Below are 26091 nucleotides of genomic sequence, written 5' to 3'. Positions count from 1 at the left end.
ACACTCTGTGTTACAACTCAACAAGATTATTTCAGATTTCACAATCTGATGCAAGATGTTACGTGCTTTTAAAATTCTATCTGCAGTTTGTAGTAAGACTAGGTAAGTTTAATGTGCAACTTGGATTGAAATAAAAATAAGAATGTTGTCTGGCTCTTTTTATAATAAAGCATAAATTCAAGGCGCTAGAACATTTTGGAGCTAGATAATGTAACTAAGAGATAAATTTGACTTCATATTCAAAACATCTTTAAGTGGTGTTTACTAGTATCCTGTAATATCACATATGCATAAGCAGTTGTACATTATGTGAAGTACTATATGTTCCCACTGATAAACATGCTCAATAGCATATTTATGCTATAATACATAAATATAAGGAGATCATTTTGTTGCAGAGGTTTGAAAAAGATGCTATTCAGAAGATTAATTCAGACTTTTCCTGAATTTTTTTTTTTAAACTCTTCCAAGTACCGCTCTTAGGCTCTGCCCCCATGTAGAAAGGCTTGTATCTCTGGATATGCATGTTTTCAAAATTAAAAATCCCAAAATACTACTTTACTGTTTTAACAAACTTTCATGTACTGGTGAGTTTTGTTGAAACTATAAAGACATCTCATGCTAGACCTTCAAATAGGGCCACTATCAAACATATGTTTTCAAGCTGGCTGGTACTTCTCTTACAAAGTATCTTAAACTAAGACTGCAGATTTTGGAGGAAGACAAAATTTTGACACAAGTGGCAAGTCAAAACAAAATCACTTTCCGTAGTTTTTCACAAAAGTGTTACTTAACATTCTCCCTGAGATTCTGGCTTTGATGTTTTGCCTTCATTTTAAGATGGCTTAGAATCTGAGAAAAGTAGAGCCTCAGTGGAAAAATGTTCCCTTTTTGTTGGTAAGAGAAGACCTTGGTGTACAGTTCAAATTTCTGGTTTAAACCTAAAATGCATAGGGCCAAACCGGGCTCTGGAGTAACTGGCAAAACTTACTCTTCCCCAGGCCTGAAGATATGACCCTCATTGTAGAATGCTTTGAAAAGAGTTCCTGCATAATGCGAAAATTATGATCAGAAAACACATTAAACACATTATAACAGAGTTTTGGAAAGTGTCTGCACCTTTTTTTGGGGGGGGGGCAGGAGGAGGGGACAACTTACTGTGTAAATTGGTTTCAGATGTTGGATGTATGTGTGTGTATGTATTTTTTTTTTTTTCTCCTCTAGTACACAGTGCTGTGGTAAATTGTCTTTCCTTTCACCCCTCTGGAAACTACCTCATTACTGCCTCCAATGATTCAACCCTGAAAATTCTGGATTTACTAGAAGGAAGGCTGCTGTATACTCTTCATGGTCATCAGGTGAGGAGAATCTTCACTATTACTTTTGTAAAGTAATGCATAAAGCGCGTGGACTCAGCAGATGGCCAGAGAAATGATGTTGAGTCGAGTGTTAGGCTTCAATTCTCTCGGCCTCTAACTCTTAAGGTTCCTTGATCAGATTTTTAATTAAACCTGAAATTTCATCGGGGGGGGTGGTGGTGGAGGAAATGTAGAGAAAACATGACAAGAAATGTAACTTATTAATCTAATGTACTGTTTTCATAAGCAAGGAAAAAAGGGAGACAGTATACACCTCAGATCCAAATTTGGCTTTAAAATTGTTTTTAAATTGTGAGAACTTGCTTTGTAAAACAATCTTTCCTTCAGAGTCAGCTACTGAAATAAAAAGTGCTAATACATAGGGATCAATATTGGAAAATGGCTCTATACACAGACTAGTTACTTTGTCTTATAGGGTTTCTGGGAAGGAGGAGGGGTATGTTCCTGGGCGTGATTTGGGGGTGAGAGCTTTTCTGGAGTCTTCCCATTTTGGCAGCTGCCTAAGATAAATTATCTTCATTTGATTACGTAATATTCCTGATTGGCAGAATTAACTTATTTGTATTCTAGTATTTATGCTGCTGGGTGTTTTGTTGTGGTAGGTCTAATTATATTCAGAGTGCTTGGAGCTCTTGTGTTTTTTTTAAATGTTAAATCTAAATAAATAGTCTAATTTTACTGTCCAAGCTGAGTGAGGCAGCAAAGGCATGAATAATGAAAAGCAAACAAGTTCTAAAATATTATTTTGCAAGATGATGATGATGATGATAGTGACAATTTAAATTTTAACCCAACAGTGTCCTTATTGGTTGAGGGCTGGGACTTCCAAAGTCAAAGGGCTTTGGGCTTTTGTAGCTCCACTTGGAAGCTCAACTCTTGTAGGCCCCATTTTGAAAACCCTAGCCTGAAGCTGAATATAGGGGTGAGTTACATGAAATACAAAAACAAGCTATCCACTAAATACAGGACATGTAAAAAAATACACACACACCCCGTTTTCTTTCATACTTAACAGTTAAAGGGAGCAAGGGCATTAATAATTTACTGGAAGAATCATAGAATATCAGGGTTGGAAGGGACCTCTGGAGGTCATCTAGCCCAACCCCCTGCTCAAAGCAGGATCAATCCCCAATTTTTGCCCCAGATCCCTAAATGGCCCCCTCAAGGATTGAGCTCACAACCCTTGGTTTAGCAGGCCAATGCTCAAACCACTAAGCTATTCCTTCCACCCCCCAAGCCATTATTGCATTGGCTGGGAATCGAACCCAGGTGACCCGCTTCAAAGGCAGCTATGCTCACCACTATACCACCAAAGAGGGCCTAGGTAGTGGAGAGTGAGGACTTTGTGCCTCTTATAGTGAGTCCTAGTTTGAGAGCAGGAGAAGGGGGAAGCATAGAGAGGGGGAGTGTCTTTTTAGTATGTGATGAACTTATTTATTAGGAGTCTGAGCCTGATTTCTACACACACACTTTCTCTCTCTCTCTTTTTTTTTTTCTTCTTTCTGCCTCCCTCTTCCCCACCGTGTGGTTGCATAAAGGAGAGAATTTGACCTTGGCCTGGAGTATTTCCAGATCTGAAAAGGTAGTGAATAGCTGAGTATTGCATTGTGCAATATTAGAGGAGACTTCATAAGTAGATTTGTGTGGATTGATCCTATATTTTAAAAAAATGACTAGACTGTTCTTGAATCAGCTAGTCAGATATGGGACTGACCATTTTGCATTGGATACATATGGACACAGACATACAAGTCGCTCAGTTTTGAGTCTGGTTTAGGTCAATCAGACATGCCGCTCATCATCTGCTGGATTCCGGCATTCCTTATTACGTTGTATTAGCAACAGCTGAAAACTCTTCTGCAGTGACGGACTGCTATAATCTGCTTTGCAACACGCTAGTTCCTCCAGTTAGGGAGTAATGGAAGGAGGTGGGGATGAGAGAGAGCATTTTTTCTAAAAAATCAAACATTCTTGTGCAATCTTAGTAGTGTATTAACTTAGGGCTTGGTTCAACAGACCTGTTCTGGCCCTGGGTTAACTTCTGCAACCTTATAAAATCTGCTATGTTGATTTAGAGGCTGATTTAATGTAACTTTTTCACCCCCCAGAAAGTGTGTATGTGATATGTATTGTGTCTTTACCACTTCCTCTCTAACCTTAACACAGTTGTCTGTACTGCCCCAGTGACAGGGAGATGCAGCAAGTGTACACCTATCCAAGCTAGTTTTGATCTAATTAGCTTAAGTAACAGTAGCAGTGAAGCCATGGCAGCATGAGCTTTTCAGCTCTGCCTGGGACCCTGGGTATTTACTTGGACAGCTAGTGCATGCTGCCGTCTGCTGCTGCTGTGGCTTCTTTGCTTTTGGTACCCCAACTAGCTAGCTCGGTAATGTCTGCATGTGCTGCAGTCACACCTCTGATGGCAATGTAGACATCTCCTCAGTCCGTGCCACTGTAGTTGAAAATGAAGTGTTAAAAGACAAATATATATGTATATATATTTTTTTTTTTTAAAAAATGAGCGAGATTGTAGAAATATTAGTTACTCAGATGAACAGCTTGTTCTGAAGACATTCTTGACTTGTGAGTTTGTGTGGGAGAATATACCTGGTCCAGATATGGTGGTTCTTCTGACAGCTGATTGCTGTTCTGGGACAGTTATTCGTAAGTGAAAATTTCAAGAAGAAAGATTTGAGTTCCTTCAAACGTGCTTTGACGCAACTGTTGGAGTGCCAGGAATTTGTGTTACTGGCTGATTTAGCTCTAGTTTAAATAGGGAGACTTGCCAAGTTTATATTGCTGTCTTTAATTATAATGGAGCTGGCCTCTCATACCAGAAGGATCATTAGAGAGACTGGAGTTCGTAGCTCTGAGCTGACATCTTGCAGCTGCAAAATATCATGCTGTAGCTGCACGTTTTTATTCTTAAGTGCTTCAAGTTGTGAAATACTTTCGCTCACTTTCATACAAACGAGACTTGGTATGCAGGCCCACCATTGATATTTGTTCATCATACAGGAACAGAATGTTACAGGACCTTTATAAATCATTCTTGGGTAGTCATTAGAAAAATGTAAATATGTACACTGTATGTATACTTTATCTGAAGGTTCTAATGACTACTTCCAGACAACTTCATTAACAGAGTAGACATTGTAAGCAAATGGTTACGTAAAACATTAGTATTGTTATATTTATAAATAGGAGTCCAAAAAATGCAGAGTTAAGATTCTGCAAGCAACCTTAATTTTGGCCATATAATCCTCATCTTCTACCCGCCTGATTGGTAAGTGGTAAAACTATAGAAACTCTCCACTTCACTGAGTAAAACTGTAAGACACTTTAAACAGGTGTATCAGCATATGGATGTGCTACTCTGCTATCTGCTGTCAAAATATAGAGAGAGGACAGCATCAAATTTGCATGCAGTTCCAGGCTTTCGGTGTGTGTGGAGGAGGGTTGAGGTAGATGCATGTGTGTCTGTGTATAGTGGTCTTATAAGTAGTGAAATTTTTAGATACCACTTGAAATATAGTAAATGGAGCCTTTATTTTTCCATTTTTGAACTTTTTTTTTTTAAATTAATTGTTGTCAAAAAGCCAGTGAAGAAGTATCTTGTAAGTATTTATGTACTTTTTTTATTGGTATACGTGCTCTTTTTAGTAACTGTGACCTGAAGTCATCTAAATGTTTTTCCCGTGACAAGATAATTTAGGTGTATAATGGCTTCTTACCTCTACATTTTTAAAGAAGTAATTATCTTTGCCAATACCACTCATCCCTTGACAGAAGGGATTAAATATCATGCCATCATGTGTTCACCCATCAGTAGGGTGAATTTCTGCCACTACATCTTCCTTATCCACTACTCAACTGGTTGTCAGTGGATAAACGGGTGGAAAATGACTTTGCTGCTGAGGCACTGTAGTATGCAGTTACCTCTGTGGAAAGGAAAATGGCATTGGCTCAAGGATTGGTGGGTCATGGTGTCTTTTAGTAGCATCACTGAAGGAAAGGAGTACTTGTGGCACCTTAGAGACTAACCAATTTATTTGAGCATAAGCTTTCGTGAGCTACAGCTCACTTCATGAAGTGAGCTGTAGCTCACAAAAGCTTATGCTCAAATAAATTGGTTAGTCTCTAAGGTGCCACAAGTACTCCTTTTCTTTTTGCGAATACAGACTAACACGGCTGTTACTCTGAAACCTATCACTGAAGGAGTTACTGAATTGAAGATTAGGTCTAGGATTCCCCCATCTGCTCCTTTTATGGTAGGAAGGGTGTGCATAGATGCTCTCAGTCAGGAGCAGGAACTCTACCAGGCAGCTCTGGTGGCTGACATGTTTTCCTTCCTGGATGTGGAGGAGGGTGGTGCAGGAGGCCCATGAATAACTGAATGACTTTGAGGGTCAGGTTAACTTGGTGAACTGCCACCCGTGATCAGCATTCCTTTTCTATTTATCTTTAACAAAAAGAGCTAGAAGCTGTCTTGTTAACGAAAGCTTAAACACAGGAGTTCATAATCTCTGTCAGGTTATGAAAAGTTTTGGAAGTTTTACAGTGAGTGACTTTCTCCAAAATTGACTTCCCAACTATTCTAAAAATATCTGGACAATAGTTCTCATTGCAGGTAACAAAACAGAACTTCAGATTTCCAGACCAAGCCATTTTTGAGCTGACATAGTAAGAGAAAAATATCAGGGGGTAGCCATGTTAGTCTGTAGCCACAAAAACAACAAGGAGTTCGGTGGCACCTTAAAGACTAACAGATATATTTGAGCATAAGCTGTCGTGGGTAAAAACCTCGCTTCTTCAGATGCATGGAGTGAAAGTTACAGATGCAGGCATAAATATACTGACACATGGAGAGAAGGGAGTTACCTCACAAGTGGAGAGCCAGTGTTGACAGGGCCAATTCGATCAGGGTGGATGTAGTCCACTCCCAACAATAGATGAGGAGGTGTCAATTCCAGGAGAGACACAGCTGCTTCTGTAATGAGCCAGCCACTCCCAGTCCCTATTCAAGCCCAAATTAATGGTGTTAAATTTGCAAATGAATTTTAGTTCTGCTGTTTCTCTTTGAAGTCTGTTTCTGAAGTTTTTTTGTTCAAGTACAGCTACTTTCAAATCTGTTACAGAATGTCCAGGAAGATTGAAGTGTTCTCCCACTGGCTTTTGTGTGTTACCATTCCTGATGTCCGATTTGTGTCCATTTATTCTTTTACATAGGGACTGTCCGGTTTGGCCAATGTACATGGCAGAGGGGCATTGCTGGCACATGATGGCATATATAACATTAGTAGACATGCAGGTGAATGAGCCTCTGATGGTGTGGCTGATGTGGTTGGATCCTCTGATGGTATCGCTAGAGTAGATATGGGGACAGAGTAGGCAACGAGGTTTGCTACAGGGATTGGTTCCTGGGTTAGTGTTTCTGTGGTGTGGTGTGTGGTTGCTGGTGAGTATTTGCTTCAGGTTGCGGGGTTGTCTGTAAGCGAGGACTGGCCTGTCTCCCAAGGTTTGTGAGAGCAGGGATCGTTTTCCAGGATAGGTTGTAGATCGTTGATAGTGTGCTGGAGAGGTTTTAGCTGGGGGCTGTATGTGATGGCCAGTGGTGTTCTGTTATTTTCTTTGTGGGGCCTGTCCTGTAGTAGGTGATTTCTGGGTACCCGTCTCGCTTTCTCAGTCTGTTTCCTCACTTCCGCAGGTAGGTATTGTAGTTTTAAGAATGCTTGATAAAAATCTTGTAGGTGTTTGTCTCTGTCTGAGGGATTGGAGCAAATTCAGTTGTATCTTAGGGCTTGGCTGTAGACAATGGATCGTGTGATGTGTCCTGGATGGAAACTGGAGGCATGTAGGTAAGTATAGCGGTCAGTAGGTTTCCGGTATAGGGTGGTGTTTATGTGACCATCACTTATTTGCACTGTAGTGTCTAGGAAGTGGATCTCTTGTGTGGACTGGTCCAGGAGGGAGGAAATAAAAGCACAAATCCTATTAACAGATGATAGAACCTAAGTTAAATTTTGGGTCTCTGATTCATGAGAGTCCCAGGTTATGGTGGTGTCTTTTTATAAACTGAATGTTTTAAGACTTAGCAGCAGCAGCATGTGTAACGTTCAAACTCTCTGTGAGCAAAATCACTATAAAAGGGTGTGGTGGTGCTAAATGGCAACTTATAGTACCTAACGGGTATGTTTACTGTGTAACTGACCGCTACCACAAATAGTACTATTTTACCTTTTAATAGTAAAATACTTAGTGAAGATAATATGTTTAAAACAATTGCTGCCTCTATGAATTTTTTTGAAAGCTTGCATATTACTCCTGTTGTGGAAAACATTACTGTTTGCTGAACTGCTTTCTGTCAAAGAGATGACATAATGTATTCCACCATAAATTCAGTAATTAAAAAATAAATGGTATCTATGGCAGAGATTTACCTTGGTTTCCTCTGCAGTGTCACAAATTGAACCATATTATGCATGTGTTTATATAGAAGTATTCATAGTCATGTATAACAAATAATACATAGGAGTATTTTCAATATACAGATGGGTAATTGAGAATGGCCATACTGGGTCAGATGAAAGGTCCATCTAGCCCAGTATCCTGTCTTCCGACAGTGGCCAGTGCCAGGTACCCCAGAGGGAACGCAGAAGAGGTAATCATCAAGAAATCCATTCCCTGACTCCTTTTAGTAATAGGAGGTGGTGAGTGCAGAACTTGTAAGGCTGACTTTTTTTCCTTAATGGGTACGGGCCTGATTGTACATGCTTTGCTCCTCATGAAGTCTTTAGGACAACGGACCCCAAAGTGGGTCGGGACTCCTTTTGAATGGAGTTGCCAGGACTGGCGCCCGGGCCCAGGGCTGAAGCCCGAGCCTCACAGCCCTGGGCTGAAGCCAAAGTCCGAGGGCTTTCACCTTGGGTGGCGGAGCTCAGGTTGCAGGCCCCCTGCCTGGGGCTGAAGCCCTTGAGCTTCAGTTTTGGCCCCCCTGCCAAATTACTTCACAACCTTTAGGAGTTGTGAAGTAATTTTTGTTGTCATAAGGGAGTCATGATGCAATGAAGTTTGAGAACCCCTGCTCTAGGAGTTCTGGATGTGCAAGGAATGCAAGAGGGAGGGGAGTCTGGATGAAATGATTGAGAGGAGACATAACTCTACAAATACATAAAGGGGTGGTGCAAAGAGGACAGGAAGCTGCAACCAAAAAGTAGTGAGCTTGCAAGACCTCAGGGTTAAGTAGGTTAAGTATTAAGAAAAACTCTAACTCCAATAACCACTAAACAATAGAGTCTGCTCCTACCTGGGGCTCTGGAATCTCCATTAATGAAGACTTTCAAGGTTCAGTAAGACATTCTATTCTGAAAGGCTTACAATAGTCTTCTTCCCACTCCCTGGGGCAATGTGTCCTAGCTGCCTCATAGTGGGACCTGCTGCACCGCTCCTGCCCTGATTCAACTCACTTTCTTGCCAAGAGGGCCATGTGCTTCACTTGGTCTCCATTAAGCAGACCCCTATCTCTCACTGTTGCTGAGTGCTATGTCTTTGACCATCATCTGGTCTTTCAGCATTGCCCATCAACTCCCACTTTCATACCCAGTCACTTGGCCTTTCTATGACACCCATCCCATTAGCATTAGGATGGATTCATTTTAAATCAAGGCAATTTTTAAAATCAGCAATATAAATCACCAGCTGGAAAGCTTTGATTTAAAAAAAATTGATTTTAATCAACATTTCCATTTGTACTTCCTTTATTTTTTAAAAGAAAGGTGCATTCTTATTGGTTAATATAGTAGAACCTCAGAGTTATGAGCACCAGAGTTACAAACTGACTAGTCAACTACAGACCTCATTTGGAACTGGAAGTATGCAATGAGGCAGCAGCAGAGACTGGGGGGAAAAAGAAAAAAAAAAGCAAATACAGTGCAGACTACAGTACTGTGTTAAACGTAAACTACTAAAAAAAAGAGAAAATTTAATTGTTTTTGACAAAGTAAGGAAACGGTTTCTGTTCTTGTTTCATTTAAATTAAGATGATTAAAAGCAGCATTTTCCTTCTGCATAGTAAAGTTTCAAAGCTGTATTAAGTCACTGTTCAGTTGTAAACTTTTGAAAGGACAACCCTAACATTTTGTTCATAGTTACGAACATTTCAGAGTTACAAACAACCTCCATTCCTGAGGTGTTCGTAATTCTGAGGTTCTACAGTATAACAATTAAAACATGTTGATTTACAACTAATTAGAGCCTTTACACTAGATTTGTACACCTTTTTGCAACATAGGATGGTATGCTATAACTCTATACATTTTTAAGCAATTATATAGCTTAATATTTTCAGATTCTTATTCTACATTGTTAGAATGTCTCTAAGGTGCCACAAGTACTCCTTTTCTTTTTGCGAATACAGACTAACACAGCTGTTACTCTGAAACCAGAAAATGAATGATATATTGCTTATTTACGAAATAACTTTTTGCTTATGATTTGTATCAAGCTGCATTAGGATGGTAACCAGAATTTAAACAAATACACAAAACAGCATATAAGAATTTTTTTATTAAAGAAAACAACCTTAAATGTTTTGGATACATAAACTTCTTTTATCAAAACATGTTTCACATTTACAACTAAATTATAATTTCAAGCGTTAACATATTTTGTATTAAATTCAGAATTAGCATTAAATAAGTTTATTTTAAAAAGACAAACTTATAATTTAAATGAATGTTTTTTATCCACTCTGATAAGCATTAATGACTTCTTGTCTGCTCTAAGCCTTCTGCCTGCCTGCCTCTCTTCCCTTTTTTCTATTGATATGGCGGTTGATTCTATCCATGCTTCACTCTCTTCCACCCTTGATTCTTTTTGCCCCCCTCTCCCGTCACAAGGTCTTCCTGCAAAACCCCAGCCCTTGCTCATACCCAATATCCTTCCTCCACTCTTCCTGTCATGCTAAAGAGAATCTGTGGTGGAAATCCAGGGACCATGCTGATTTCTCCACTATAAATTTGTTCTCTACTTCAAGCCTGCCAATGCCCTAGTTAACCAAATAGATTGAATCTCACATATGCAATGCCAGCTGCCTTTTAGCCACCTGTGACTCACTCCTTAAACCCTTCCCTCTTCCTGCTTCCACTTCTTTCTGAACAGGATCTCACTGACTTCTTCCAAGAGAAAATGGGCAAATGTGATGTGACCTTCCCTTTTCCCTCGGCTTGTCTTGTCTTCCTCTCCTACAGGTTTCTTCCCCCTTCTTCCCTGTGACTAATGTAGAAGTTTCTCATCTGCTCTCCTTGTCTAACCCCTACATTTGGCCCAGTTATCTGATCCCATTTCCTGATCTCCCATGTGCCCACTCTCACCTTCCCTTACTTGTCTCCTTAAGCTCCTGCTCTTGTGATTTTTCTCCTCAATACAAGTCTCTCCTATCTTAAAACAAACCCCAAACCCATCCGTGACCTTAATTGCCTCTCCAACTACCACTCCATCTGCCTTCTTCATCTCTAAGCTCAGAGCATGCAGTTTAAAATAGTTATCTAGAGTTCCTTTCCCTCAGTTCCATCCTAGAACCACTCCAATTCAGCTTGCACTCCTTGTACCTCACTGAAACAGCTGTCACTAAAGTTTCTTATGATCTCTTCCTAGCCAAACTCAGAACCAGCATTTCATTCTCATCATCCTTGACCTGTCTGCACTGTCAACTATGCTCTTCTTGAAATCTTTGGCTCCCTTGGTTTCCATAACTCTGTTCTCTCCTCGTTTTCCTCCTACCTCTTATTGTTTTTTGGCATGTCCCCCTTCACCTCTTCCCCAACTTTCCTTGGAGTTCCACATGGTTCTGTTTGGTCACCTTCTCTTCTCCCTCTATAATCTCTAGGTAATCTCATCTGCAAATGCAAGTTCAGCTACCCTGGCTATGCTGGCAATTCACAGATCTGCCTCTCTACTCTGGACCCGTCACCTGTTGAAACTAAAATCTCAGGATCTCTCTGTCTGTCTGACATCTGCTTGTGGGTGTCTAGCAGCTCAAGTTCAACATGGCTAAAACAGAGCTCTTAATTCCCCACCACCGCCTGCGCTTCCTGTTCCTTTGTTGATCACTGTGGACAACACCACCATCCTGCCTGTCATGCAGGCCTGCAGCCTGCGTGTCGTCTTTGACCCAGACCTCTCCGGGTCCTCACATCCAGGCTATGTCTAAGTCTTGCAGAATCTTTCTATATCACATCTCTAAGATACGGCCTTTCTTATCCATCTGTGCTGCTGAAACTCTCGTCAAGGCTCTCCTTGTCTTGTGACTTGATTACTGCAACATTGTTCTCTCTGGTCTTGACAAATGCAGTCTTGGCCCTCCCATATTCAATCAGAATACTGCTACTGCTGCTGCAAAGATCACTTTTCTAGCCCATCACTTTGGCTGTCACCCTCTTCTTTGTATTCTTTCACAGGTTTCCACCTTCTCTATTGCGCCAGACATAATCAGCTTGTTTTTTTCTTTCAATACCCTTCTGTCAAGGTTCCTTCCCCACTCTGAACTCTAGGGTACAGATGTGGGGACCTGCATGAAAACCCCCCAAGCTTATTCTTAGCAGTTTAGGTTAAAAACCTTCCTCAAGGTACAAATTTTGCCTTGTCCTTGAACCCTGTGCTGCCACCACCAAGCGTGTTAAACAAAGAACAGGGAAAGAGCCCACTTGGAGACGTCTCCCCCCCCAAAAAATATCCACCCAAGCCCTACCCACCTTTCCTGGGGAAGGCTTGTTAAAAATCCTCACCAATTTGCATAGATGAACACAGACCCAAATCCTTGGATCTTAAGAACAATGAAAAAGCAATCAGGATCTTAAAAGAATCACCTCTGTAAAATCAGGATGGTAAATACCTTACAGGGTAATCAGATTCAAAACATAGAGAATCCCTTGAGGCAAAACCTTGAGTTACAAAAAGACCCCAAAACAGGAATATATATTCATTTAGCACAACTTATTTACCAGCCATTTAAACAAAACAGAAATTTCAGAATGCTGCTACTGCTGCTGCAAAGATCACTTTCCTAGCCCATCACTTTGGCTGTCACCCTCTTCTTGTATTCTTTCACAGGTTTCCACCTTCTCTATCGCGCCAGACATAATCAGCTTGTTTTTTTCTTTCAATACCCTTCACAGCCTGTTTCCACACTACCTCTCTTCTCTGTCGACACGTTGACTTCTATCTCTTATCAGCCCACGATGCTGCCTCCATTTCCCACTTGTTAAATTTTCAAATGAGCATCTTTGTCCTTTCTCCCAATCTGCCCTTCACTCTTGGAAGGACCTCGCTGTAAACATCTGCAAAACTAACTCCTTATCCACTTTTAAAACCCTCCTTAGTCTCCTTTGAACATGATACCTACAAAAACCTTGGTAATGGTTAGCCTGCTAATATAGGCAGACCACAGCTTATGAAACTAACCAATATTGTCTCGTACTTTCCTATGAGTCTCTGTGCATCCATCATTTCTTGTCTTATATATAAACTGTAAGCTGTCTGGAGCAGGGGACGGTCTTTTGTTCTGTGTTTGTACAACTCCTAGCACAGAGTGGTCCTGGTTGATGATTAGAGCTTCTTGGTGCTACAGTAATACTACTACTAATAATAACAAAAGGCATTCCTGCCAAAGTACAGAAGGATGGACAAAGTTATCTGCTAGAGATCTGTTGCAGTCCCAAAGATTTGAGTAATGGTGCAAACTAGGAAGTTTAAAGACCTGCCTGAGACTTGGACAGTGTGATTTTACTTGAACAGAGGTGGCTTGCTCTCACTTTTTCATCCTCACAGGTATACTTCAAACACTTTTTTTTTTTTTAAGTTTCAATTTGCAGTACTAAAACAATTGAGAGAGTGTAAAAAACTTGTAAAAGATTCTACTAATCCCAAAATATACACGTTGTCTGACTGCTTCTTAATCTCAGATGCCATTCTTATTTACAGGGAGAATATTTAGGCAAAGCCTAGGCAACAGTGTTTCTTTTGTTTGTTGTTTCATGTCAACAAATTAAGCGTGTTGTATCTATTGACCTGTCTGTTCCCCTTGTTCTTTCCATTTGTACACACGTGTATTTTTTTATATCCGGTTCTATTTTTAGTCCATGTACATCCTATTGAATCTCCATTTTCCTCTGGCATATGGTAGGTGCTGTTCTTCTGGTTACATTGTGTGTTTGAAGTGATTTTGTAGCATGCTAAATTACCTGAATATACTCAAATATTTAGTGACCGATAAAATCATTTAAAGAACAATAGTTCTGCAGCTTAGACTTCTGGGTTGGTCTTGATTGTGAATAGCTTGTCTGATGTAAATTTCTGTCTGTCTTTTTCCCACCTGTTACAGTCAGGCTGTTCACAATGGAACTTGCATTAGAAAGGTGTTAACTTCAGATGCAGTATGTAATACTTGGAGGATTATAATCTTTCCAAAATGTTGATCTTTCTTTGTAAGACTTATTTGTTTATTTCAGAAATGTCATATCCTTCAACAGTATTGCACCAGTATTTAGATTTTTTCCAAGCAGATTGTATGTTTCACACTTGCATCATTCCTGGTTGGTTTGTTCTATTTAGAATCTCTCTTCTTGAGAGTGCGTGGTAGTAATTGAGAGCTTAGCAGTTCTTAATATGGAGAAGGCAGGGGGAAAACTACACACTGGCCACATATGTATGAATATTCTCTTTTTTGGGGGAGATACAGCTGCAGGGATAGTTGGACTACTACAGGGGTTCTCAAACTTCATTGCACCATGACCCCCTTCTGACCCAAGGAGGGGAGACCGAAACCTGAGTCCACCCAAGCCCTTCCGTTCCAGGCGGGGGGCCAAAGTCCCATGGCTTCAGTGTGGGCAGGGTGGGGCTTGTAACCTGAGCCCTGCTACCCAAGGCTGAAGCCCTTGGGCTTCGGGCAGGGGGGCGTGGGCTTTGGCTCTGGGCCCCAGCAAGTCTAACACTAGCCCTGGTGACCCCATTAAAAAGGGGTTGCAACTCACTTTGGGGTCCCGACCCACTGTTTGAGAGAATTGCTGGAGTACTAGTACTATGTGTTAATAGTCCCTATTGCCCACACTGGTTGGCCTCTAATTGTGCTAAGTCCTGTACAAACATATAGAAATTGGAACCGCCAAGTCAAATCCTGGCAAGACCTCTCCATTAAGAGGTGATTTATGCTACAAGAAAGTTGTTTTAAGAACTCATTTCAAATCCTTCCATGGGGTCATTGGATTTGTCCTCTGAAGGAATTAGCAGGAGATTTAGGCCCCTTAAAACCAGGGATGGACAGATGTCCTGGGATCTCAGGACATTCATAGCCTCCACTTGTGCAGGTATAATCTTGTGCCTGTGTATTTGCATGGACAAAGAAATGTGGGTGCAAGTAGCAGCAGTTGTCTGTCTGACAACAAACAGATGAGCTTAGTGGTTTACAACAGCAATTTATCTGGCCTATATTTAGTTGTAATGTTCAATGTATGTTGTTTTCTACGCACATCAGAGGAAGAAGGGGAGCTGGGTAAAGGGACATGGCTTGATTTTTGGCAAAATAAGTTCAGTGCTATTAAAGTAGCACATCCCCTTAACTTGATTAAGGTTAATGAAAAGCTGCTTGTCTGCCTGTCTGGGTGTAGTGTGACCTGAAGTAACATAGCAAGATTACTCAAACTCTACTTCAGTCAAAGTATACATTTTGTGTTCTCTATGTACGTTTTTACTTGTTAAATTAACTTTCCCAAAAGCTTAGTCATCTGCAGTCTCTGGAAACCTGATTCACACTTAGACAGAAGCTCAGCCATATACACTTATTGAAGCACGCTGCAAAGTAATTGTTTAGTGTCTGTCATAATATTTCATTCCCGGTATTCTCCACTATTTATTCCTCATAGAACAGTTTGTCTATTGCGTCTGTACTTAGATAAGTATTTCCTAACTCTGCTTTATTGCATATAAGTGTCTGCCTAATCCTTTTGAGACTGTGTACTTCTTAAATGTTTGTGAAAATACTTTAAACCATATGTTTAAACCTGTGTGAATAGTATTGCACTTCTATTCAACCACTACTTCAGTGGAAGACTAGTTAAGACTATTTAAAGTCTAAAAGAATTGACTCCTGGTATGTTATCCGTATCTCCCCACAATACAGAAGCATTGAGGCATGCCTGCCTGGTAGACATTTTGCTTACTCCTTGTTTTGATGCCACTATCATTCCATAAAGGTATGAGAGCATTCCAAATGCAGAGCTGGACTTGGCTATGTGATGGATAATCTCCTCAGTTGTGGCATTCTGTGATAGCATACTCCCTGGGTAGCAAAAATTCTCCACAGACCTGAGTAGCCAATGATTTTAGTTTATTATTCATTTATTGTGTGATGTTATATTTAATCAACGTTTGTCGTATATAATCATTGTATGTTACAGTTAATTTGTAGGATTATAAAAGTATAAGATTGATCAGTATTTAGAAGAATCATGTATTAGACATAAGTAAGACAAGCTGAAACGCAAGAACTGGTATGCCAAGGCCTGCAAGATTTAGCTTGGCTATTTTAGGCCTTGGAGACCAGAAATGATGACATAAGACAATGACTGAAAAATAACCCGATGCCCGAAGATTATGGGGGGTGGGGCAGGAATGGTACCAAGTGGTGATAATGTGCTAAATTACCCAGAAGATTAGAATTAGATCATAAAAATACTGTAAAGGTGCATCTGTCTCCGAAATGTGTCTTAACCGCAGGATACAGATTGTGCGTCAGTGCCAATGAGACTAAAGGGAATTTACACAGCCTATAGAAAATTGGGGTCTCTTAAGTTTCCAGGGAACACCAAGCAATAAGAGAAAAGAGGGTTGACCCTTTTATGGGCATGTACAGAATGTAGGTATAGACAGAATCATCCTATAAAAAGGAGATGCCCATAACAGGAAAATTGAGCTCCCTAAGGGAGACTCCAGCAGGAACCATCCCTCTTCTGTTGATCAAACTATGAGCGACCTATCAGACCCAAACACTATTGTTAAGGATGTGAGCATAACTATATTTGTAACTTGTGTATAGGTTTGTATAGAATTTCTATGTACTTGGGTAATAACTTTAATTGTAACTTTTTAAATAAAAGTTATAAGACAGTCTGTATCTTGTACTTGTGAATGTATATGTGGTCACTACCCTTGGTCTATGTGTTCCTAGAGACTCTAAATCTAAAGCAAGTAGCAGAGGTAACCTTCACTCTGTTTTTAAAAAAAAAAAAAAAAATGAGGAGTCCTTGTGACACCTTAGAGACTAACAAATTTATTTGGGCATAAGCTTTCGTGAGCTACAGCTCACTTCATCGGATGTATGAAGTAAAAGATACAGGAGCAGGTATAATACATGAAAGGATGTGGGTTGCTTTACCAAGTGTTAGGTCAGTCTAACGAGATAAATCAATTAACAGCAGGATACCAAGGGAGTAGAAATCTCTTTTGAAGTAGTAAGAGAGTGGCCCATTACGGACAGTTGACAAGAAGGTGTGAGTAACAATAGGGAGAAATTAGTATTGGAGAAATTAAGTTTAGGTTTTGCAATGATCCAACCACTCCCGTTTTTATTCAGGCCTAATCTGATGGTATCTAGTTTGCAAATTAATTCCAGTTCTGCAGCTTCACGTTGGAGTCTGTTTTTGAAGTTTTTTTGTTGTTGAAGAATTGCCACTTTGAGATCTGTTATTGAGTGACCAGAGAGATTGAAGTGTTCTCCTACTGGTTTTTGAATGTTATGATTCCTGATGTCAGATTTGTGTCGATTTATTCTTTTGCATAGAGACTGTCCGGTTCGGCCAATGTACATGGCAGACGGGCATTGCTGGCACATGATGGCATATATCACATCGGTAGATGTGCAGGTGAACGAGCCCCTGATGGTGTGGCTGATGTGGTTAGGTCCTATGATGGTGTCCCTTGAATAGATATGTGGACAGAGTTGGCACTGGGGTTTGCTACAGGGATTGGTTCCTGGGTTAGTGTTTCTGTGGTGTGGTGTGTAGTTGCTGGTGAGTATTTGTTTCAGGTTGGTGGGCTGTCTGTAAGTGAGGACTGGCCTGTCTCCCAAGATCTGAGAGAGTGATGGGTTGTCCTTCAGGATTGGTTGTAGATCCTTGATGATCATAGAATCATAGAATATCAGGGTTGGAAGGGACCTAAGGAGGTCATCTAGTCCAACCACCTGCTCAGAGCAGGACCAATCCCCAATTTTTGCCCCAGATCCCTAAATGGCCCCCTCAAGGATTGAACTCACAACCCTGGGTTTAGCAGGCCAATGCTCAAACCACTGAGCTATCCCTCCTCCCTGGATGCGCTGGAGAGGTTTTAGTTAGGGGCTGTAGGTGACGGCTAGTGGCATTTTGTTACATTCTTTGTTGGGCCTGTCTTGTAGTAGGTGACTTCTCGGTACCCTTCTGGCTCTGTTAATGTGTTTCTTCACTTCACCAGGTGGGTATTGCAGTTTTAAGAGTGCTTGATAGAGATCCTGTAGGTATTTGTCTCTGTCTGAGGGATCGTCGCAAATGCGGTTGTATATTAGAGCTTGGCTGTAGACAATGGATCATGTGATGTGTCCTGGATGGAAGCTGGAGGCATGTAGGTAAGTATAGTGGTCAGTAGGTTTCCAGTATAGGGTGGTGTTTATGTGACCATTGCTTATTAGCACTGTAGTGTCCTGGAAGTGGATCTCTTGTGTGGTCCAGGCTGAGGTTGATGGTAGGGTGGAAATCATTAAAATCTTGGTGGAATTCCTCAAGGGCCTCCTTCCTATGGGTCCAGATGATGAAGATGTTATCAATGTAGCGCAAGTAGAGTAGGGGCATAATGGGATGAGAGCTGAGGAAGCGTTGTTCTAAGTCAGCCATAAAAAAGTTGGCATATTGAGGGGCCATGCAGGTACCCATAGCAGTCCCACTGACTTGAAGGTATAAATTGTCCCCAAATATGAAGTAGTTGTGGATGAGGACAAAGTCACAAAGTTCAGCCACCAGGTTTGCCGTGATGGTATCAGGGATGCTATTCCTGTTGTTTTGTAGTCCATCTTTGTGTGGAACGTTAGTGTAGAGGGCTTCTACATCCATAGTGGCTAGGATGGTGTTTTCTGGAAGATCATCAAGGGATTGTAGTTTCCTCAGGAAGTCAGTGGTGTCTCGGAGATAGCTGGGAGTGCTGGTAGCATAGGGCCTGAGGAGAGAGTCCTGAATGTCATGAAATGCATCCATGAGCATAGCCAAACAAAGGATAGAAAAGAGTGGAAGCCAGTATGCAACCTTGTTTGAAGCTGTTGGTGTCAGGAAAGGGGTTTGATGGTGACTGGCACATCAGGTGCGAGCTCATCCCAAGGCCCCAGGCCTCACTGAACACTTACAAATGCAGAGCTGGAAACCAGTCTTGCTTACCTGTGTGTTAGTGTAATCAAAATAGATAATAGATCTTAAGTTGAAAAGAGTGTGTTTTAGTGTTTAGACTTTTATACGATGCTTGTAGAACACTGCATGTATTGATCTCTTATAACCTCTGTAGCCCATGGTATAAAGTTACATTGAGTGTTTGCATTGTAAACCTCTGTAATTGGGTAACTCGCCAAACAAAAAGCATTAATTAAGGTAAAGTGCTCGTCCTGCATACCAGATGTCCCACTGAAGGCAACTGAGGTATTGTATAGCATCAAAGGACAGAAGCCCTGTTTACTGACTGCATTGCTAACTCCATCCAGGAAGGAGAGACCTATGCATGAACTCCTCTCATCAGTTTTAGCTCTGGAGTGGAGGGGATAAAAATCTCTGACAAGGAGAAACTGAATCTCTTCTATGCTGTCTGGACTATGAGGAGCAAAGATTCCTAAACATAAGCAAAGAGACCCCCATACAGCTTGGTATGGTTTAGCCCTGAAGGATATTTTGAATTGAGATGACTACAACAGTCACCTTTTGAATTACAGACTGAAACTCATTTGCGTATATATGCTTGCTTGCTTTAACATGTAAATAACTCTCATTTCTTTTTCCTAGTTAATAAACCTTTAGTTAGCTTAGTACAGGATTGGCTATAAGCATTGTCTTTGGTGTGAGATCTAAGATACAAATTGACCTGGGGTAAGTGACTGGTCTCTTGGGACTGGGAGTAGCCTGAATATTGTGATCTTTGGTGTAAGTGATCATTTATCACATAGTCCAGCTTTCCTGGGTGGCAAGATAGACTGGAGTGTCCAAGGGGACTGTCTGTGACTCCATTATAAGACTATTATAGTACTCCGGGATTTCACATTTGTTACAAGATAGGTGAAATCTAATTCTAGAACATACAACCAATTTGGGGTGTCTGTCCTGCTTTTTGACAGTCTGCCCTGAGCATGGCGCACTCGATTGTGAGCCACTCCAGGCAATGTGACACATATCTTACCATTTTCCACTATTCTGGCTCTCATCTCATCATGGAAGGACTAAATGACAGAAAGGAACATTGCAGGGCATCCAGAGATGAGCAAAAGTCACCTGCGTCCCTCATGATTTACAGAGTCAAAAGCTTTAGTGAAGTTGACGACCACCATAAAAAGATCACATCTTTGCTCCAAATGGATGGACAGTTTTTTTTTTTAGTTTACTTCTCAGTCATGCTTCCAACATTTCCAGGAAAGCAGTTAATCCTCTTCCACAATGCCCATTACAAGCAGAGCTTGCACTAGTCCCCTATTTTATGAGACAATAACAGCAATCAAGCAGGGATGTCACAAGGAAAAGCACCTGCACCAGGTGGCAGTCCAGCAGAGATCTGTAAGCAGGGTGACTACCATACTGCAAGGCATCTAACATGGCTCTTCCACATTATCTGGGAGCAAGAATCAGTGCCACTGGACTTCAAGGATGCTGAAGTTGTCTGCCTCTATAAACGTAATGGTGATAAGGAAAACTGCGGTAATCATTATGCATTTCCCTACACTGTGTTGTGGGGGAAAATTCTTGGACAACTCATAATGGGTAGACTTAACACCGTCTGACTCTCGATGTGGATTTTGGTCTGGTCAGGGCACTGTAGACATGAGATTTGTACTTAAAGCAAAAATTTCCTCTTTCTTTAATGATTACACTTAGTTTCCAAGTTTGACACAGTGACTCTTTTCTTTGTAGCTCTTTTAGTATAATATTTACTGACTTCTGCAGAGGAAACTGATTTTAGAAATGCTCCCTTGTTGAAAGGTTGCTGTGTTCCTCAGGCTTCTGTGGGTTCCTCTCACTAACCACTGTCCCAGACTACTTAGAAAATTGCTCTGATGACATCTGACACAGGCTGCTGTTGCACTTTTAAAATGAAACACAAGTTATTTCCTCGTTTTGGAATATTGACCAGAACTATGCAAATATTAGCTGAGGGAGCTGCTTAGATTTATCAGCTACTGCTGTTTTCTGACGCTGCCTGCCAGCCTGCCTCCCTTCTGTTTGCTCTGCTCAGCACAAAGCGCCTTGGGAGGCAGGCCAGGTAGTGGGGATGGGAGAAGTGGGCTCCAAAGGAGAGATGGAGCTCTGCATGAGTGGGACTTTGGCATGGTGGATTGACTGGGGCTTTAGGGTCACACAGGGTTTCTGCAATGAAGTGTGGGGGAGGAGTACAGGGAGATCCCGGTGATTCAGCACAGAGACATTAGCACACCAAGATCATGCTGTAGTACTAGTAACTTGGTGCACTGGAGAATTGAGATTGCATCATTGAATACCCTTCACCTGCTGACATCTTGGCAGAGAAGCACTGGGCTATCCCCACCTCAGGCTGCATGCACAATCCTAATCATCCATCCTTTCTCCATCCCATCCACACTGGTCCCTTCTGCCTCCTCCCTCATGCCAGTTGCAGCTATACATTTATAGCAGGGAGTGAAGAAATGCAGTAACACAGCATGAGGATTGGGTTACATTTAAGAGGGACAGATCAGTTGAGACATGTCCATTTTACATTAACAGGTTTCTCTGTCTTTTTTGGGGGAAAAAAAAAAACTGATAAAAAGATAATTGGATTGATGTTCTGGTATGCTCTATGTGCTTCACTGATCTGAGCAGATGAGGGCTACAATCCCAATATTACCAGTTCTCACAATATTTGATGTCTCTGAAAGCACCAGCTCCTGCAGATACATGATTGTGTGAATCTCAACGTGGTGGGCATTTTATTTAAAATGTCTAGTTCTTGTAGTTTGGGAGGAGAAGCTTGAAAATGTGACTTCTATGGGCTTGGAAAGCAAATAGAGTCCCAAATAGTTAGATATGCTTTTTCAAAGTCACTTTTAAAGTTAATCATTATTTCTTTTTCTGGGGTGGAGGTGCTGATTCATGATTTTTGAATGTTTGGGGTTGCATTGCTGTCAGCCTTTTACCTTTTGAAAATGTAACCGTGTATATGTTCACAGTTTCCTGCTGTTGTTGACGATCTTCTCTTTTATTCTCTGCCCCTCTTCCCTCCTTCCCACCATTATTTGGAAACTGTAGAATAGACTCTCCTCTTTGGTCACTAACTCCAAGTGCTACTTCTAGAAGTACCAGTTTAACAAAAAAAGAGAGGATTGACCATTTTAAAATGAAAGCAGACTGAAGGGTTTAAAAATAGTCCCTCCCTCAGTCAGATTTAATAAATGAAGGGGGAGAAGGAAGTGGACTGAAGTTTAAAATTGAAGTTAGAAAAAGAAGTGAAGTCCATTACACTTAGGACAAGGAAAGATAACTTTCTTGGTCTCTCACTTGTATGCGACTAAAAACTAGGTGACTCCTCGGAGTCCAAACTTTCGTAAATCTGCATTTTAAAATCACTTAAACATTATTTTGAATGTATAGAGAGAGGTACAAAGGGTGGATTACTCCTTAAAAGAAGAGGGGTGGTGTTTTTAAAGTGGCCTAGAAGCCAGATTTTAGGGGCATTTAGGTGCCTGAAGATGCAGATAAGTGCCTAGTGGGATTTTCAGAAGCGGTCTCTTTGGGTACCTAAATACCATTTGAAAATCTGGCTCAAACTGATTTAAGTACTTTTGAAAATTTTACACATTGTCCTTAACCGCTTCTCACTAAAACACCTACTGTAGTTCTTTTTACACATGGCTATTTGGTATTGAGGAGCTGGGTATCTTAAATTAAAAACAGGTTTCAGAGTAACAGCCGTGTTAGTCTGTATTCGCAAAAAGAAAAGGAGTACTTGTGGCACCTTAGAGACTAACCAATTTATTTGAGCATAAGCTTTCGTGAGCTACAGCTTATGCACAAATAAATTGGTTAGTCTCTAAGGTGCCACAAGTACTCCTTTTAAATTAAAAAGTAAATGAGAAACTTCTAGTAACCTCTAAAGTAGCACCTATCAATCTATATTGAGGAATAAGTGTTTGATTTTGACTGAGTTAAAATTATACTAATACTTTTTGTCTGAAGACTCTTGAACCTCAGCATTGTAGCTCTCATCTATAAATGTTTTTGTTTTACAGGGGCCAGCTACCTGTGTTGCCTTCTCAAGAACTGGGGACTTTTTTGCTTCTGGAGGGTCAGATGAACAGGTGTGTGTGATGTATCTGCCTAATCTGACATCTCTAAATTCTGTTTTCTAGATTCTTGATGTAACTGAGTGAACAGAAAATGTGTCTAATTATGATGCAGAAAAATCAAGTGTGTTTGGAACTATGTAGTTTGGGCAGGAGGGGATAAATTAGCATGACCCTTTAAGATGATCGCATTTGAAAACTGGCTAAAATTGAGAAAGTTGTATGTCTAAGGTTAGGGAATGAAATTATAGATGGAGTATCTCCTCTGGAGCATTTGTAAGGTGAATCAAGATATAAGAGGAAATAGAAGAAAATAATCCAATAGAATATAGTTACTACATACAGGAGAAGTTTTTGAGTGCCCAGACAATCGGCATTTACTGTAAAGCACCTTTCCACTCAAGGGAAAGAGCTCTCTATACACTAAGCATCATGCCAAGAGGTAGGTCAATATTGTACCCATTCCTCATGGATAAACTGAAGCAGAGGAAGGGTTGTTATTCAAACAGTTTGAGAAGGCTTGCAGGGTGAAATTCTGGCTCTGTTAAAGTTCTGCTATTGCCTTCAGTGGGATATCACCCTCATTTTCCTCTGACCGCTCGAGAGATTGAGTAGGCAGGCATGTGTGGTGGGGCGAGGTGACAGTTGTTATGCAGGTTTTCATTCTCTCATGTTCTTTGTGTTGGTCTATATTCCTTATTAATGTTCCTTTATAATAGCTTCTGATTATTTTCCTCCCTGTTGTCTATATGAGGCTTATATCAACATGTAAGCCCCATGTATCTGAATCCCTTTGAATTGGCTTGCTTTCTTCCTTACTTGCTTTCTTCAATGTTATCCTCTTAAGGAAAAAAAAATTCTACCCTCAACTCATGACATAGTTTCTGTCCCATCCCCTCTTCTCCCCCCTCCTATTTCTCCCCCGCCCCCTGAAGCACTGCTAGGAAATGGAACATGTCTTTTTGTAAAGGTTACTTTACTACTTCAGTAAGATATTTTTTCTTTTTAGCCTTTAAACAGCATCTTTTGAGATGCTGATCTGATTATTTGCCCCCCTTTTTCTTGCATTGTTAAATAATAAGGGGTAATTTTGTTAAGGTTTTACTTGTAGTTTTGCTTTTGAAATAATTACCTAACTCTGTGTGTTTATAAAGAGATTAATAGAAATAGCAAGATGGCTGTAGTGTGGCTTTTCTGCTAATATTGATTTTTTTTCTGAAGAAACTGGGGTGTTATTGAAAGCTGTAGTAATGATACACTTCAAAAATAGTAACCATATGAAAATATTGTTATATAATCATTAAAAAACATTCATAACTTTTGAGATGCCTGTAAGTGACTTTTTTAACACATCTCAATTTCCAATTTAAAGTAATATGAAGAAAGTGGACAGTATTAACTGTTTTTCTCTCCATTACATAACTGGATGACTTGTGTGGTAACCTGGATATGTGGTGGTTTTTTCCCTTTAATTGTAAGTTGCAAAGGTTTCTTGGATTCCTTTATTTGGTTTTGAATTTGTATATTTTTTCATATGAGGCAATCACTGTTGTATCTGGCAGCTAGTCCTTTTTTTCTCAGAGATGACATTTCTCATGTCTAGAAATATCTCTTGCTACTGGTAAGCTGGGAAATGAAATTATAATACTTGATCTTTTCTTTTTTTCCAAAGGGTCCTACTCATCTAGCTTTTCTGGTATAACTCCCAGTTTTATACCTTTTTTGAAAAATCCTCCCTTTTGGCTGTAATTTTCTGTACTTAATATCAGCCCAGAGGTGAATTTGTGAGTGTCTGTGTGTGCATGTGCAAAACTTTAATGCAAGGAGGAAGAAATAACTCTTAAACTGTGTATATTTAAAGTCTTCTGCACACTTCTGTTATGAATGTGTTCAATAAAAATTTCCTCTAAGGTTAGAATTAAAATGCTATTTATGGAAGTTAAATACATAATGTCTATAGCCTGATCCTGCAAAGTTTTATACACATTCTTGACTTTATGCGTTGAGTTATTCTGTGTGTAAAATTAAGCCTGGGTATAAGTCTTTTGGGGGTTTCAGGTTATACACAAAGGTGTCTTTCTATTTTGGCTCCTGTTTCACAATTGCATGATCAGTTTCTGTAACTATGGAAGTATAATGTGAAATACAATTAATATTTCTAAAAACATGGAAATAAAACTGTGAACAGCTTTTTACACCACAAATACTTTTGTATATAATTAGTTGCTAAAATAAACTCCATAAACGTTAAATCCTTCAAATATTTAATGTCCTTTTATTTGTTGAATAGCTTAAAATATTTTAAACACGTACCAACTTAAATAGGAATCCTAGTTCCATGGGATACTCGACCCAAGGGAGGTCAGAAAAGGCCATTATCTTTTGAGAACTCAAACGATGGGCTTGTCCACACAAACAATTTTGCAGTTTGCTGGGTGTGACTCTACTTCTCACTAGCCTGCTGTGGACTGACTGAACATGTGGATGTTACTGATGCATGTTAACACGTGTTGATCTAATCCCATTTCACAGAGGAGTAGATCAAAGCACATTAACATATTGTTAATGCGCATCAGTAGGGTCCATACAGACAGGCTAGTCCATGGCACACTAGTTGTGGGATAGATTCACGCCCCAGCTTGCAGCAAACTAAATGTTTATGTAGACAAGCCCTATGCAACTTGTCTGTTGAATAACATCTTTCTGATGTTGCCAAAGCCTATTATATGGCTCTTTGCTGGCAAAGCTTTCCTCTCAGAACTCTGGGTGTGCTGACACTTTTCCAGACTGCCAGCAAAATTAATGTATATGTGTAAATTGAAGTTTTAAAAAGGATTAATTTTAGTCAGCTGGTTTTTATTCTGCAGGTGATGGTATGGAAAACTAACGTTGATGCTGCTGATTATGGAGATGTATTGAAAACTCAGAAGTATGCCACTAATGTAACAGGAACACTTCACAATCTGGTAGGTCAGACCATCTTACATTTAACATTGATGATTATTGTTGACGTTTTGACTTCCCTAGTTTACCTACCTATACAATATATTTGAGAGGAGACACTAGTTTTTCTTTGAAGCTTTTGTGGGGAGAGCTATCTTTTCTCTTCCCTACCAGCTGATCTCCCTGTTTCAAGTCATTACCAGGTGA

General features: G+C 40.3%; 1 protein-coding gene across 5 annotated transcripts in view; it reads left to right on the top strand.

Moving 5' to 3' along the window:
* Positions 1-26091, top strand: part of POC1A (POC1 centriolar protein A) — a 103879-nt gene that overhangs the window by 29787 nt on the left and 48001 nt on the right. For all 5 annotated transcript variants that reach the window (XM_037904696.2, XM_037904700.2, XM_043551563.1 and 2 more), the window contains 3 exons: positions 1225-1358; positions 22888-22956; positions 25809-25907. In XM_037904696.2, the coding sequence (XP_037760624.1) occupies positions 1225-1358; positions 22888-22956; positions 25809-25907 (302 nt within the window). The remainder of the gene's footprint in view (positions 1-1224; positions 1359-22887; positions 22957-25808; positions 25908-26091) is intronic.

The sequence above is a fragment of the Chelonia mydas genome, chromosome 7 (genome assembly GCF_015237465.2).
Source record: "Chelonia mydas isolate rCheMyd1 chromosome 7, rCheMyd1.pri.v2, whole genome shotgun sequence".
NCBI classification, from domain to species: domain Eukaryota; kingdom Metazoa; phylum Chordata; order Testudines; family Cheloniidae; genus Chelonia; species Chelonia mydas.
The sequence above is the reverse complement of the archived record's forward strand: the minus strand, read 5'-3'. Positions and strand labels throughout refer to the sequence as shown.